Here is a 15,796-nt window from a genome sequence, read left to right as displayed (position 1 = left end):
GTATTTCAGATTCTGAAAACCCGCGTCGTTTCCAATTGGTTAAAAACCCGAATTTCGCACACCCTTGTGTGAGCTCCTTGCACATTTAAAGTAAGTACGCACACGTATCATTGCTAGGACTAGACTAGCAAATTTTTTTACGCATTTCTATGGCTAGTACGCAAGCAAGCTCTCCAGATATTTCTAGAGATCGATCCTCCTACGCATTTCAAAAGGTTCACAAGTTTCCTACGCAAGTATCTTGAAAGGGAGCGATCATTCCCCTTCCGTGCAGTTAAAAAAATGGTATTATTGGTATAGCTGCGAGGGGTTGGGGCAGAGGTGGACATCCCCTCCCCGTTCGAAAAGCCAGTATCCGCTTATGGGGGTTATTTTCGCACGAAGGTTATACCACTCTTAAGAATTACACATGGCTTCTATGCAATTTTTGGAGTACGCAAGCCTCCTGCGCATTTTTTAATCGTGCAAGCTTCTTATTCACCTTTTTTTTGGAAAACGCTAACCTCTCGAATTTTCTGGAGTGAGCTTCCTAAGTACTTATGGAGTAAGCAAGCCGCCTGCGCATTTTCTGGAATATGAAAACCTCCGGCGCATTTTCTACACGTAGCTTCTAAAATATTTTTTGGAGTACGCAAGGCTTGCACCGTAAGCCTTCTGCGCATCTTTTGAGCACTCAAACTTCTTATGCACTTTCTGGAGTACAAAAGCTTCTTATGCATTTTTCGGAGTACAAAAGCTTCTTATGCATTTTTCGGAGTACGAAAGCTTCTTATGCATTTTTCGGAGTACAAAAGCTTCTTATGCATTTTTCGGAGCACACAAACCTCTTACGCGTTGTCTGGAGTCGCGCCGCATGCCTCCTACGTACTTTTAGGCACGCAAGCTTCTCAAGTACAAGTATTTTCTTAGAGTACGGAAGCCTGTGTGCATTTCTTTCTAACCCGCATAAAAGCTGAGGGAGGGCCAAACAGATATTAGAAGCATTTGTAGAAACCCATTTCGTCTTAAATTTTATGACTGGGTGCAAACCTTGCATCAATCAAATTAGTGAACCAACAACGAAGACCAGTGTCTCTTAAAATGACCTGTCACCTATGAATGTATAGAGAATTCCAATGATTTCAAACGAGCGTAAACATTAAGCAATAGGACGAATTTCAGAGATTTTTATACACATATAAATAGGGGACATTATAGTGTGTTGTTGTATAGCCCATACGGTTTAAAATGCGTTGATAACACGCAATGGCACAAATGTGCGTATCCGACACGTACCTTTCCGTGTGACTTTTTCCTTGCATCGATGACAGCGATCGCGTGCGTAACACCTCGTTGACTTACGCCCTTTTTTCTTATTATTAGTAGTGTTACGACATTGTGTAACAGGCGTTCCCATGTGTGCTGATATAACGTCACACAGGTCAAACATCATAACATAAGCTGATTAATTGAACATTTAGTGAGTTTGTACACACAGTATGTGACATGTATGTTGATGAACAGATGGATTTTTTTTTCATATTTACAGTCTTACATACACACGTACTAGGCATTGTGATTTCAGGATCTCGCACGCAGGGCTACGAGGAATGACGCCGTATGTTCATGTATAGACCTGTGCATGTGTGTATATGAACTATAAATATACAGTAAAACCCCTCTTAACGGATACCCCCTCAGATGCGGTCAACCCTCTTCTAGAGCGAAATAATAATTTGCCCTTGTACAGAGTGCGCAAAAAAGTCCGTAGAAACTTCATAAAAATTTATAAAAACCGGAAAAATTACCGAAATAAAAAACGGTTTGCAGGGTTGGCATCGCTAGGTCATGGGAATTTTTTAAGACAGGACGAGCGGTACGGCCCCGGGTGCATCATATCCCGGTGGTGGTCATGTGGAACACATACTGCTGTAATAAACGATTTGACAGCATTCTGTTCGTTATTTGCGTATTTTTTATTTGATTATTACATGTGTACGTCAGCGTCACCTATCGGCTGTTTTTGATGTTTTTTTCTGTCTTAGAAAAACTGTTCGTGACCTAGCGATGCTGACCCTGCAAACCGTTTTTTACTTCCGTTATTTCCCCGCTTTGTAAGAATTTTTAGTTTCTACGGACTTTTTGCCCACCCCGTATAATAAAAGTATGGATTTGAAACCCTTCGTTAACGGTCACTCCTCTTTTACGGACGAATTTTTTGGTCCCGCCGGTGTCCGCAAATGATAATTTGTACTGTACATGCAGGGTGTCCTGAAAGTGCTAATTCGGCCGTTATCTCATCAACCTTCCGCCGTAGAGGTATGGTTTTAGTTTAAAAAAATGCTCAAAAGGCGTTCAAAAAATACCCTGTACCAGTTTTGAGAGTGAAAATACAGTGTGCAACAAAATAAAAAAAAAAATCTAAATTTTTATACGGTCTCCCTGCCCCGTAACTTCATAGAAAGTTGTTGCCCTGTCTCTCTTGAAGCCAAACCCCCGCCCCCAAAAAAATTCAAGTTTCTAAGAGCAATATCCGCTGAGATATTCGAATTCAAAAATCGGAAAAAAGTTCGGAAAGGACAGCATAAATGAAAGCACCCGACACATACCGTCCAGTCCCTCATCGGGAGCAATGGCTAACATTGACAATGGTCGATGGAGCCTGAGCTGGGCAGTGTGCGGTATGAAATGAAATGAGAATAAATGAGGAAAAGGAGGGTTGTCCTAAGTTTATGCTGTCCTTTCATACCTTTTCTTCGTTTTTTTGAATTCAAATATCTTAGAGAGAATATTGCACTTAGAAACAAACTTTTTTTCCTGTTGGCATCAGGAGAGATGGGGCAACTACTTTCTATTTGAAAGTTAGAAGACAAAGGGACGGTATAAAAATTTAGATTTTTTATTTTGTGACTCGCACTGTTATATTTTCACTCTCAAAACTGGTACAGGGTAATTCTTGAACGCTTTTTTTTCAGCATCTTTTAATTTGAAATCATACCCCTACGACAGACGATTGATGAGACAATGGATGCACTAGCACTTATAGGACACCTTGTATATAATGCTACTAACTTTTAAATATATAGATAAATTCGTTGAAATTTCGTTTAAATTCAAAGATTTATGTAGATTTCTGAAAATTGATAAAATATAATTTCTCGAGATTGAAGAGAAGTTTCCAAACCATTGGTGACCGAATATTTTTGATGGCAGCGCCTATTTTCAGAATTGTGCAAAAGCTGAATTACTTCAACCAAATTTGTGTGGAAGCTGAATTACTTCAACCAAATTTGTGTGAAAGCTGAATTACTTCAACCAAATTTGTGTGAAAGCTGAATTACTCCAACAAGAGACGTTTGAAGACTGGGCTACTTCAATTGTCGGTTACTTCATTCAAGTCCGTATGAAGGCTCAATGCATTTTTCGGGGATTTCACAAAAGGTGTATGTTCTTACCCCTTCCTCCCCCTCCATGTAAATATGAATAATTTTCTCGAGTATTGTATAAAAGCTGAGCAAACTCCCCCGAGGACTGAAACTCTTGATACTAGACGTGTATAAAGAGTATAAAACCTGGATAAATTCTTCGTGGATAATATAAAAACTGAATAAATTCTCACATAGAACTATATAAAAAAGCTGAATAAATTCTCACATAGAACTATATAAAAAAGCTGAATAAATTCTCACATAGAACTATATAAAAAAGCTGAATAAATTCTTCTAACATCGTAACCAAGCCGACTTTGCGCTCGTATAAAATCTGAATAAACTTTCTTTACCCTGTATAGAAGCTGAATAAAATCTTCTAAAACCGTAACCAAGATAAATTTCTTTCAGTATAAAAGCTGAATAAACTCTTCTAACAACATACGAAAGCTGAATTTGCTCATCCCAATCCGTGTTAAAGCTTAATGACCTCTTCTATTACCGTATGAAAGTTGAATATTCGCATCCAGCCCGTATAAAAGTTACTCTTTTCACACATGCAGGACCGTATATAAGCTAATTCCTACTTTCCAGTTCTTACAAAAGCTGAATAAATTCTACGAGAGCAAATAAACGCTGGACAAATTTTTTGAGGGTTGTATAAAAAGGGGGGGGGGATTCTACGACTAAATTTAAAGCAGGAAACTCTTTAGAAAGCAGTATAAAAACTGAACAACATCAAGAGTGGTATAAAAAGCTTCAGTATATCTCTCTCCTCCTAGAATCATTTAACACCGAAGTATCAAACGCAAAGAAAGGGATAAAACAAGCTACTAGAGCCCAGATTGTATGCAAACGGATAAGTGCATATGAAATTGCATATTTTAGTAATTTTAATTGCATATAAATGCATAAAATCACCGAAGTGTATATTTTTGGCAATTTTTTTCCATTTTGATCGCATTATAATAATGTTTGCGAGATTACATTTATCTTTTTATTCTTCAAATTTTAGCAGCATTTTTAAATATACATATATTTCATTATTTTTAAATATATATGTAGTGCCAATTTTTAGTGCATAAAATGCAGGCTCTATAAATTGCTATTATAAAGCAAAAATTGTTCCATAACAATTGCAATATTGCTGAGTAGGAAAGGGGGTGGGAGTGTTCGAATGAACTTGACTGGTTCAGGAGACGAAATTTGTGCACCCATGTTTGAAACAGAATACATTTAATTGTGATAGGGATGGTTCCCGACCAGTTTGCACGACAATTTAGGGCAGAGGTCTTTTACTAGTCGCGGACATTGCCCGTACCGATCATCAAACGAATGCCACCCCTTACTGCAAGTTTGACGCACAAATGCACTAAATCGGGGGATGATTTTAATCCTTGAATATAATTTGTACAAGGTGTTTAATCCGGAGCTTGATTAAGAGTGCTCGCGAGCACGAAATTAGACATGGACATAGAGCGCAATGGGTTCGTCAGGGCGCACCGTGGTGCTCGCGAACAACACGTTGAAGATGCCTGCTTTAGGGTGTCATCGAAGTGCCGCATTCAAAAATTCTAATCTCATTTAAGAGTGTATACCGCTAACGTTGAATATTTCAGAATACTTACCATATGGACAGATACTGAATGCACAAAGCATTGAAGGTGTCTCAGACAGGATTCTCAACTACAATACAGCAATAAGCATTGTCAATGGTAGATTGTACGATCAATGGATATGAGAATAAAAGTACACTGTCCGCCCCCCCCCCCCATTTTTTTCCAGTTTAAGTCTGCGCATGCGCTCGGATAGTGGAATTTTCTTATGGCGGGGACGTCTCAGAGGACTCTGAGAAGAAAACGTTACCTTACTGTATACTTTTTTTATTTTCGCTCATAGGCTTTGTGTTTTGCGAATCCAAACGAAGAAGAAAACCTTTTAAGAAATCAAAAGAATTCCTTTGTGAAGAAGAAAGAACTCTCTACGATCTCTCTATAGAGTTCGAACTTCCTCCGACTGTGTTTTTATACAGGGTACACACACATTTTCCTGATTCCTCTATTTCCTATTTCTAGAACAAAATTTAGAATCTTCTCGAATTTTCTATTTATTCTTTTCTAGAATTTTAAGTTTATTTATCAGATATTGAAAAAATATATATATACAATGTTTTCCCATGAGGTGGTACGAAGGAGGTCAATTAAGTTTTCGTGGAATGTGTTTAAAAACGAAGCGCTAATCATAGTACGAAAACTTTTGCGAACTGTAGGGTCTGCTAGTGGTTAGAAGATGACATCATTACACATAATAAGCATTACAGAGAATCAATCTTCACGTTGGGTTCACAACACGTACACTCTCATTCCGGCATGTACCAATTCATCAAACATTCGGTAGGGGTGTGCATGTATGGTTATGCAGTAGTAGTTTCCATTATATTGTCAGTTTCTTTGCTATGGCGGTCATTTATTCGCGTCTGCTTTCGGGGACGGGATTAAGTATTTTGCTGCCCCTTGGCCAGAGGGTTCGATGTCTGAATTTCGGGTCTTAGATGTCTGAATTTTAGATCTTACACGTCTTAGGGCCGTATTCACCGACATGGTTTAAACCAGTAGTTAAAATTTTTGGATAAGAGATTAACATAGATTGGTTAAAACCCTGAATTTAACCAATCCGTGTCGATCTCTTATCAAAAAATTGTGACTATAGCTTAAACCATGTCGGTGAATACCACCCTTAATGGTCTTGGACAATATTTTAAGTTATTGCTTTGTTAAGTCAAAATATAAATTAATATCATATTTTGAAATGTATATATAATTTATGTTAAAATGTAATCAAAAGTCATTTTTATTCCGTTTTGCGGCCCCTAAAATTTAGCGGACTATTGCGGACGCGCCCTTCGCACCTGCAAAAGTACGGCCTTGTCTGCTTTTGTCCTAGTGGCCATCTCTCTTGCCGAGGTGATTATGTCCCATTCCCTACGGCCATTTATCCCGCCAACAGCACAACTATGCTGAAAAAATGGGTTCTCGTTCGGCCATTTGTTTGTGGCTCACTTTCCTAGTGATCATTTAATCCTAGTGCACTTGCCCTTGCTGTTATTTATCCACGGCTCCCACTATCATAATTTTCCACTGCTTCATTGCCGATTTATCCACCGCTCTCTTGCCTTAGTGGTAATTTGTTTTCGGTCCTCATTGCCCTAGCGGTCTTTTATCCATGTGTGACTACACTGCTCTAGTTAAAATTCCCTATGAATTAGTAGTCGTTTATCCTTCCCAACGTCATGCCATATATCTGCGGTCATTTCCCAAGGGAATTATCTATCTCCTTTTCCTTTGCTGCCATTCATCCGTAGCTGCCCTATCATAGCGTACTGATCATTTACCCGCTGCTCCATTGCCTTGGTGATCAGTGGTCTTGCCCTAGCTGCAGGGCCATCTTAATAAGAGCATCAGGGGGGGGGGGGGGGGGGGGCTCGGGCAAACTGATTTCCCTGCGGCCCCTGCCTGGTTAAGAATGTCTATCTACCGATTTACATGCTTACGCTCGAATATTTTTGACTATTTCTCTTTTTCATGAGGCTCCTTTGCACTTGAGGCCCCGAAGCCGTGCCCGGTGCGCCCATGCGTTATGACGGCACTGCCTAGCTGTCATTTATCCGCACACTCTTCGTCATAGTAATTCTTTTCCCGCTGTGACTTGTCAGTCAGGGCTCACTTGCCCTAGAAATCATTTCCCTTGCCCTAGCGGTTATTTAACCTGCCCATCACCATGCTATGCTGAAAAAAAAATCTGTTGGTCAATCATAGTTCCCATCCCTTGATCATTTTATCCCGGCTCTTTTGCCCTAGCGGTCATTCATCCATAATACCCTTGGACAAGTGATCATTTATCTGACTTTCTTTCCATACTGAGCATCTCCTAGACCAGCGGTTCTCAAACGGTACTCCGCTCCGTTTGCACCTCCCAGGGGCTCCGCGGTGACTCGAGGAAAATAAAATGAATAAGTAAATTTGATATATAAGTAAATAAGAGAGGCCTACAATGTTGTGTCATGAAAATTATATACAAAAAAGGGCTCCTCGAGTCAAACAGGGCTCCGGTATAGAAATTATATACTGAAAAGGGCTCGGCGAGTCAAAAATGGTTGAGAACCGCTGTCCTAGACCTTAGTGGTCATTCACATGAATGGTTATTTTTGCTTCAGTGGTATTTGCCAACGGCCATACCATGCGAAAAAAATCTGCTCCTATGTGGTCCCTTCTCTAGCTTCCTTAAAACTATATTCAATTTATGTCACAGGGAAGAGCCTCTTCCCCCCCCCCCCCCATGATGCATGGATACTTTCAGTCCGTCCATCTTAAACCATAAACCCATACGGCTCGATGGGACCCCTCGTGATGAGATTTGGAACTTTGATTTCTAAGAATAACTATGTTAATTTGTCGGCAGGTACTTTCAGCAACTTGGGGGGGGGGGGCACACAGAACACTTTTGCAGTGACGTCTCAAAGCATGGGCCAACTTGGGCGAGATTTGGGAGCAACAAGTGCATAGGGGACATCATGATAATGAGGTATGGTCAGGATTTTCGAAGATAGAATATCTTTCATAAGAATTGGTTTGCCGTCATTTCTAGACAGGCAGGGGAGCTAAAAAAATAATTTGACCGGCTGCCCATGATGCTCTCAAGACGGCCCTGGACCTTTCCTGGAGCCCTTGATGCTCACGGCCCTGCTTTCACAACCATTGTGTTTAGCCCTTACCATCCTTTGGCAAAAAGGGGAAAAATTTCTGAAATTATGCGTTCGTAGGAACGAACGGTATTCTCATTGTGTGTGGATTGTTACTGTTGGTTGCAACGCTAACCTCCATGACCAACTGTGTATGTCCGAGCCTAGAACATCGCCATCTGCGCCACAGAATTTCAGCAATAAAAGACGCAGAATTTAATAGAAATTCCAAATCTCTTTCCATGACTGAATTTCATGAGGAACTTGGGTTTTTTCAATGCAGATTGTTTCGATCGATTAATCACTATTGCCAGGCGAGATATTGACTTCATCAGCTACTGTTCCTGATTAAATATTATTTCATACACTATACATTGCAAAAAAAAAAAAATGAACGTGACTGGATAATGGCGAGGCGCATCCTGGCGTGAAATGACCACAACGGGGGAAATCAATAAACAGCGGGACGGCAATGAAATACAAAACATGAGAAAAAAGGCAGGCAAAAATTATGACCGATGCGGTAGATGGAAACTGAAGAGGAATATACAGTGATGGTGAGCATCACCTGTCTCTCACCTGCCATTTGTAGCGTTCCGTTCGTGGTAGCGCCGTTCGTAGGAGGAGGAGGAGGATGGCCACCGCCCGGCGGGGATCCACCGTTCGAGACTAGGTGATGTCCATTGGGCGTGGCGCCCTTTTTCGTGTCCGCCAGGCTTTCGTTATCGGCCTTGCAAAAGAGTCCGTCATCCCGGAGGGCGAATTCGTCTCCCGGGATGAGCTGGCGCGAACACGTCACACAACGGAAACAGTCTATGTGGTAAATGTTGTTGCGGGCACGCATCACAAAGTCGTTCTTACTGAAGCTCATGCTGCAGCGGGCACATTTCGCACCGAACAACCTGTCAAAGAAGCGAAAAAACAAACAAAATAATATCCACACAGTAAATTATTATTAAGTGAATTTAACTTTATGCACTCATTTTTCATAGTTCTGTCCGAAACAATTTACACGCTAACGACGGAATGACCAACTTGACAATTTTAATATAAGTACGGCCAGGTTGAGAGGTCTTCAACCTTTTCCTAATCGCAAGCACTGCCTGTACCCATCATCACAATAAGAGCAATCTTACGGCAAGTGGCGTACAAGGTGTTTAATTGCAACGTTGATCAAGTTCTCGCGAGCACGAAATCGGGCATGAGCATCGAGCACCCTAGGTGCTTTAGGGAGCACAGTGGCGCTTGCTGGCAACGGGTTGAAGATGCCTGGCCTGGTTCATAACATTTCTGGAACTCAAAACCAATTTAATAGCTGTGAAGATATACGCGTTGGTAGTAACTGCATGAATGAATGGACACCGCAGGATTTATCCTGTTGCCGAGATCTCTTCCAGCCAAACTTCGTGGTAGAGTCCCTAACAAAGTAACTACAAAAAAAAAATGTATTCGATGAAAGCGAAATTAATTCCTGGCTATTGAAATTATGTTTCTACCAACAAGGTCAATTTCAATTTGCTTAAAGGTAGTTTGATTGATCATATGATTTAAGAACTCCGTGTCTTTTAGGGGCCAGTGAAACAGTGTACGGCAGCTCCGGCAACCGGGGATGCTCGAACGCCTACGGGAAATTTGCATCATGCGGCGGAGCGCTTCCAGAATTAATCCAGAAATCAAAGTCTACAATGAAAATAATTAGTTTCCGACTCCCTGGACAGTGGTACTGGATGCGGAAGAGGATATACTCTTGACTTTATCACATAGATTTCTCTGATTGGTTAAATTCGTATATGAAACTCTCTCAATGATCTGGTCTTTATATCACTTTACCAGAGGGTTATTTTGAATTTATTATTCCTTTTTTTTTTTTTTAAACTTTAAAAAAATTATCGATCGAATTGCAAACGCTGCTGTAGACAACTGATTATAAACTTATACGTTTATATCAGTTATCAGAGTTTTACTGATCACTGGTCTTATAACAAGAATTAATTCTTATTTTTAACTGCACATGCAGATCGTACATATTCCTTGTGTAGAATTTTTTTTTACACAAGAGGTATTGTAGATAATCGATCTGATCGTAGATAACTGCTCTAATAGAACGAATTTCTTTGTAAATAAATAATTTAATCGCAAGAGTTATTTTGTAGATCTCTCTCTTTCTTTAATAGTAAAAATGGAGTTGTAGAGATAAAACTGCTCTTTCTATCCCAAGAATCGGTGTGTAGAAATTAGATAAATCTAATCACAAGAGATGTTGTAGAAAACTTGATTTGATCGAAAGAGATGTTAAACATGAATCAATCTAATCCCAAGATTTATTTTAGATAATCGATCTAACCGAAAAAGTTCTCGTTGATAACTTATCTAATCGCAAGAGTTACTATAGATTACCGGTACAATCGCAAGAGTTACTATAGATAACCGATACAATCGCAAGAGTTACTATAGATAACCGATACAATCGCAATATTTACTTTCGTGATAACTGGTATGAAATAATTGATATGATAGCAAGAGTTGCTGTAGATAACATAAATCCACAAGTTACTTTAGAGAGTTGATATAATCACAAGAGTTACTTTAAATAACGGATATAAACTGAAGAGTTACTGTAGATAATTGCTAAAATCAAAAGAATTACCATAGATAACTGATACGTAATCGCAAGAGTTAGTTTATATAACTGATAATCACAAGAGTTTCTGTTGATAGCTGGTATAATCATGGGGGGGGGGGGGGGTATTGTAAATATGAAACTGATCTATATATTATTTTTGCGCTGTGCTTATTCCTCTAATCAATACCCCAAATCATCGTCTAAAAAGTTTTTAAGTCGAATGCATGTGTTGTATATGCGATGAGAATGATTTAAATTGCACACCTGACTACTTAAAACCGTTTTGGACAGGCAGACCAAGGATAGTCCTACTTGGAAAGACAAGAGGTCCGTGAACTTGGGTGAAAAAACTAACGCATCATTAGAGCCCGTATTATATACTTAAAAACGCCAAAATATGCAAAAAAAAAGAAAAAAAGAAACCAAAATGTTCATAATAAAAACCAGGAATATGTACTAAAATATCGTGAAAAAGTTAAAAATTCCGCACTATGTAACAAAAATAAGAAAATATACATTAAAAAATAACCCCGCAAAAAAAAAGCAGATCAAAATGCATATTTTATATTTCTTATAGTGCATATTCATTTACAAAATAAATATCCCACATATGTATATATTGCAAATGAAAATAATTTCTACATATCTTTTATTCAGGCATTTTAAATTTCTAGTTTGTTGTGGCTGCTCAGTAACAATAGAATGTCTCTCGACACTATTTCTAAAAAAAAAAATTAACACTTTTAGCATGTCTCTAGAACTACCCTTACAATGAAACGGTTGACGTTTAGAAAATACAACACTTTTCAAACATCTCTATTAATTCACTAAATCAAACCTGCGGAAAAAAAAAACGATGTTTATTATTTGAAAAATTATTTAGAAAAAAAAAGTGATCTTAAATAAACCTTCATAAATATGCAACTATTCTGAAAATTATTTGATTCTATGCATTTATATGCATTATTGCTGAAGAAAAAGCCAAAATATGCAAATGTATATGCATTTACATATAACCCGGGCTCTACTCATCATATTCAAACTATGGATACTATATTCTGTAAGAGGAGACCACGGCATTGATCCAACTGGCACAGGAGTCCATGGACTTTATCTAATTGGAACTAGGGCCATCCTGGAGCAGGACCCCCTATGCTGGGATATTTTGCGGACACAGGTCAGACTTTTTACGGGCCTTGCAATAGTTAATTTATAGCGTAAAAAAGCAAAATATGATGAGAATTGCCCCGGCCCCCCCCCCAAGGCTACAGCTCAGTCAGCCCCACCCTTGTGGGGGACATGTCCTTTCCCACACAAACAGGCAAGAACCTCCAGGACCATAGACAAACGAACTTGAAGGGTGAGAGAATCTCAAGGCACTTAAGTACCCCCACCCTCCGAATATTGAATATTTATCTCAGCGTTCAAAATCATTGGTGGTCCGCTGGTCCGAGGCCAGTGATTAAATAGTCGGACCATCGAGAAAAACTAGTCCGCGGGACCAGTAGCGAGAAACTTCACCAGTCAGATTGAGACCTGAAAATGTATATTTTTTTGTTGAATCTAAAAGAAAACACGTGCATTTATGTGGAGATATATTATTTTAATTATTTCGTAACATTATTTAGAAAATACGCATAATATAACATTATACTTTCTTAGTAGCAAATATCATTTGCAAAATGTTTTCTGAAAATGTAATTTAAAAAGGAATTCCTCTTCAAACCTCCATACTTGTTTATCGATAAAACTAAAGAATCAACGGCGGTGGGTTTTATAAGGTTTGACTGCAGTTCTAATTGTTTTGATGGCTTTTTGCACCCCCCCCCCCCCTTGGTGGCATATCACTCTTCCAAAGGACAATATATATTATTTTAAAAAATGAATTACACTATTATTCGGAAGAGATTTTTCATTTAGCGGACCCCTGATGATATTGCGGACCAGTAAGTTCTCGTATTCACTGGTCCGTGGGATAAGTGACTATTTTTCAATTCTAACGCTGTATCTATCGAAGCTCCTTTCTGCCTAACGTCCTTCAGTCTCGTATGTACGGGACGTATGGCAACAGCGTCACAAAAAACAACAACCACCCTTATTTGAGAGGATGGCATTACCAACAAATCGTGCAACAGAGCCGCGAAACATCGAAACAAACTCATCGGAAAGAGGGATTAAACATGAGAAGTCATAATATCTCCCACACATGCCTCCTGAGAGGGTTCTTATTAGCTTTTAATTAACTCGTAATTATGACGCCAGAGGGCGTGTCGAAGAAAAGATAACGAATCACAGGTTGAAAAGGGAGGAAAAATTAATATGGTTTCCGCTCCGGAATTACTCATGGGTAATTAAGTGTTGATTTTTAGGGGGGGGGGGCTAATTATCCTCACGTCAAAAATGTCATGAAACATTTTCTCTCAGCGGATTTCGATGCGAGCAAATGGAATATTTTTATGAATTGAACACTTTCCTTGTATCATGAAAAAAACATTTACACTTGTTGTTCCGTAATTAGGGATCATTCATTACTCGATTTTAACAAAATCCTTAATTAGGGCTAAATTGAAGAACACGTTTTCTCTGTATTGGGGAATCCGTTCATGGAAATCCATGGATTGCTACTCCGCATTTGTCAGAATTTCTCGTTAAAAATACGAACGGGGCTGTAAATAAATACGGAAAGTTATTTTGAGTAAGCATGGGTGGTGGCTTCCACTAGGCCAGCAACCGGGCTATCAGGCGAACCTATTTCTCCTATACTTAGATGCCTAATGTGAATCACAGAGGTGGAAAAAATTCATTCAAAAACCCTTACACCTTGTTTATTATTGGCATTTAATTAATGTTTGACTGTTGCCATTGAAAAAAAATACAATGATTTATTAAACAATTAAGAGAATTAGGACCAATTTTAGGAAGGAGGAGTGTGAAGGATTTTGTGGATGTCAGCTATCTGTAAAGGATGGATTAAACAAGAACTAGAAGACTGGCAGGTTTTCTTGGATATAGCTTTTTCGGCCAGAATATCGAATTTATACAGAGAAAATTTAAATTATTTAAATTATTTTTAAAATTAAGTTTACTGAGTAAAAACTGTGAAACCACATCTGACATTTTATTTCATAGCGTTTCGTCCTAAGAGCCTCACTATATAATGCGAATTTTAAGGTAAGGGCTTTAACTTTCAGGACACAAGCTGATAATGGCTTTTAAAATACTGAAGACGACTTCAGGAACAGCGTTTTCAAAAAAAGAGCAAAAGTTTTTAACAGTAATCAGAAGTACAAGATATACTGAAAAACTTTCTACTTATGTAGAGAGATGGAATTTTTCCAAAAACCATTATCTCTACGTAATTATAGCCGGTTTTTCTCAGTATATCTTGTATTAACAAGTGAAGAGAGTATTTCTTTCTCGGAAAAATATCAGAATTGTTGGAAATATAACTTAGAATCGATGGAAGGACGACAATAATTTTGAATAATGGTTTTTAAAAGACGCTAAAATAATTTTGAACTATATTTTTGAAAGAAAAATTAAAAACAATGATTTTGAACAATGTATTTGAGAGACGACAATTTTGAACAATGCTTTTGAAAGATGGCAATAACTTTGAACAATTTCTCAATGCTAAAAACATTAAGTACTGTAGAATATGGCCTCTAAAATTCACGAATAAACATATAACAATGTCGAAATAGGAATTTATGGCAAGACAAATTCAAAAAAGCATTTTTGCGGAAGAAAGTTTGAAAATAGACAAAAAAGGCATTTATGGCATATTGCCTGACCTTCCGGACTGTAAAGATAAGTAACCATTTCCAAACAATATTCAAGACATTAATGATTCAAACATTTATATAATTCAGCAGGGCTCGAATAATGCTATCACCAAAAGTACACGAATAATGTGAATGACGCCATAGACAAAAATGATTCGAACAATGCGATAGACCAGGGTTTCTCAAACTGTGAGCCGCGTCAACCTTTGCCGGGGGGGCACAGAGTGGAGGACCAACAAAGTTTTTCGGAGAATCTCTGTTAAACTGCTCTGGGGAGCCGTGGGTAAACTTTGATTAGGGGAAGGAGCACCTCGTGTGGAAAAGGTTTGAGAATTATTGCCATAGAAAACAACGGCTTAAACAATGCCTTAAATAACAATGCCATACACAACAAAGATAACTCTTTGTTACATACAAAATGTCAAGCACATTAATGATTTTGAAACAACGTGAGAGTCATTGAAGATTTCTAAACAATGAAAGGACTGAATGATTTTCAACCAATGCGAAAAGTACTGATGGTTTTCCAGCAATGTCAAAGACATTAATGATTTTCCAGTAATGTGAAAAACAGTGACTTTCAAACAAATGTTACAAAAGCCATTAATTTTCAAGCACTTTCAAAGATATTATTGCTTTTCACGCACTGTGAGAGTGAGAGGCATTAATAACTTTCAAGCAATGTGAAAGGCATCAATGATAATAATTCAAAAGTTCTCAAGACAAAAATAGCTCAAAATGTTTTTCAATGCAACGTGAAAGAAAATAACTTGAACGACGTCAAAATCAACAATGACTAACGAAGTCAAAGACATCAACAATGTTTTTTTTCCTCCCAAAGAGAGCAATAATTCTCAATGTTAAAGCAAACGATTACCTTTCTGTGCAATGCAAAGACCACGATGGCTTTAAAAACAATATTGAATATTTGAGCACGTCTTGCATTAACTCGAAAGTCATCATTGTAATACGTAAAAGAAATATGTTTCATTTTCACAATCAGAATATTGGAATATTCTCGGGATATTTATTTCTCACATAAGCTCGCTATTTTATATAGGAAAAAATGTATAGCGTATCCTTCTTCCCTTAGGTTTGGACTGCTTGATTGCATACGGCTGCCTGCTCTTGTTTGATAGCTCACCACTAGCAGTCTAAATTCTCAGTTTGAGAAAGCTACGGAAACGACTTTCCCATCATTAATTCCGAAAAAATTAATATGGAAAACGAAAAACATTGGTCT

At 38.3% G+C, this 15,796-nt stretch overlaps 1 protein-coding gene across 3 annotated transcripts in view; it reads right to left on the bottom strand.

The window, feature by feature from the left end:
• Positions 1 to 15,796, bottom strand: part of tup (LIM1_Isl and LIM2_Isl domain-containing protein tup) — a 139,942-nt gene that overhangs the window by 82,836 nt on the left and 41,310 nt on the right. For all 3 annotated transcript variants that reach the window (XM_089243995.1, XM_089243987.1, XM_089244004.1), the window contains exon 3: positions 8,725 to 9,047. In XM_089243995.1, coding sequence (XP_089100121.1) covers positions 8,725 to 9,047 — 323 coding nt within the window. The remainder of the gene's footprint in view (positions 1 to 8,724; positions 9,048 to 15,796) is intronic.

Source organism: Pholcus phalangioides, unplaced genomic scaffold (genome assembly GCF_987345545.1).
Source record: "Pholcus phalangioides strain wild (caught in Gottingen) unplaced genomic scaffold, Ppha-v1.0 ptg000003l_1, whole genome shotgun sequence".
Classification (NCBI taxonomy): Eukaryota; Metazoa; Arthropoda; class Arachnida; order Araneae; family Pholcidae; genus Pholcus; species Pholcus phalangioides.
Note: the sequence above shows the minus strand (reverse complement) of the source record. Positions and strands in the feature narration are given on the sequence as shown.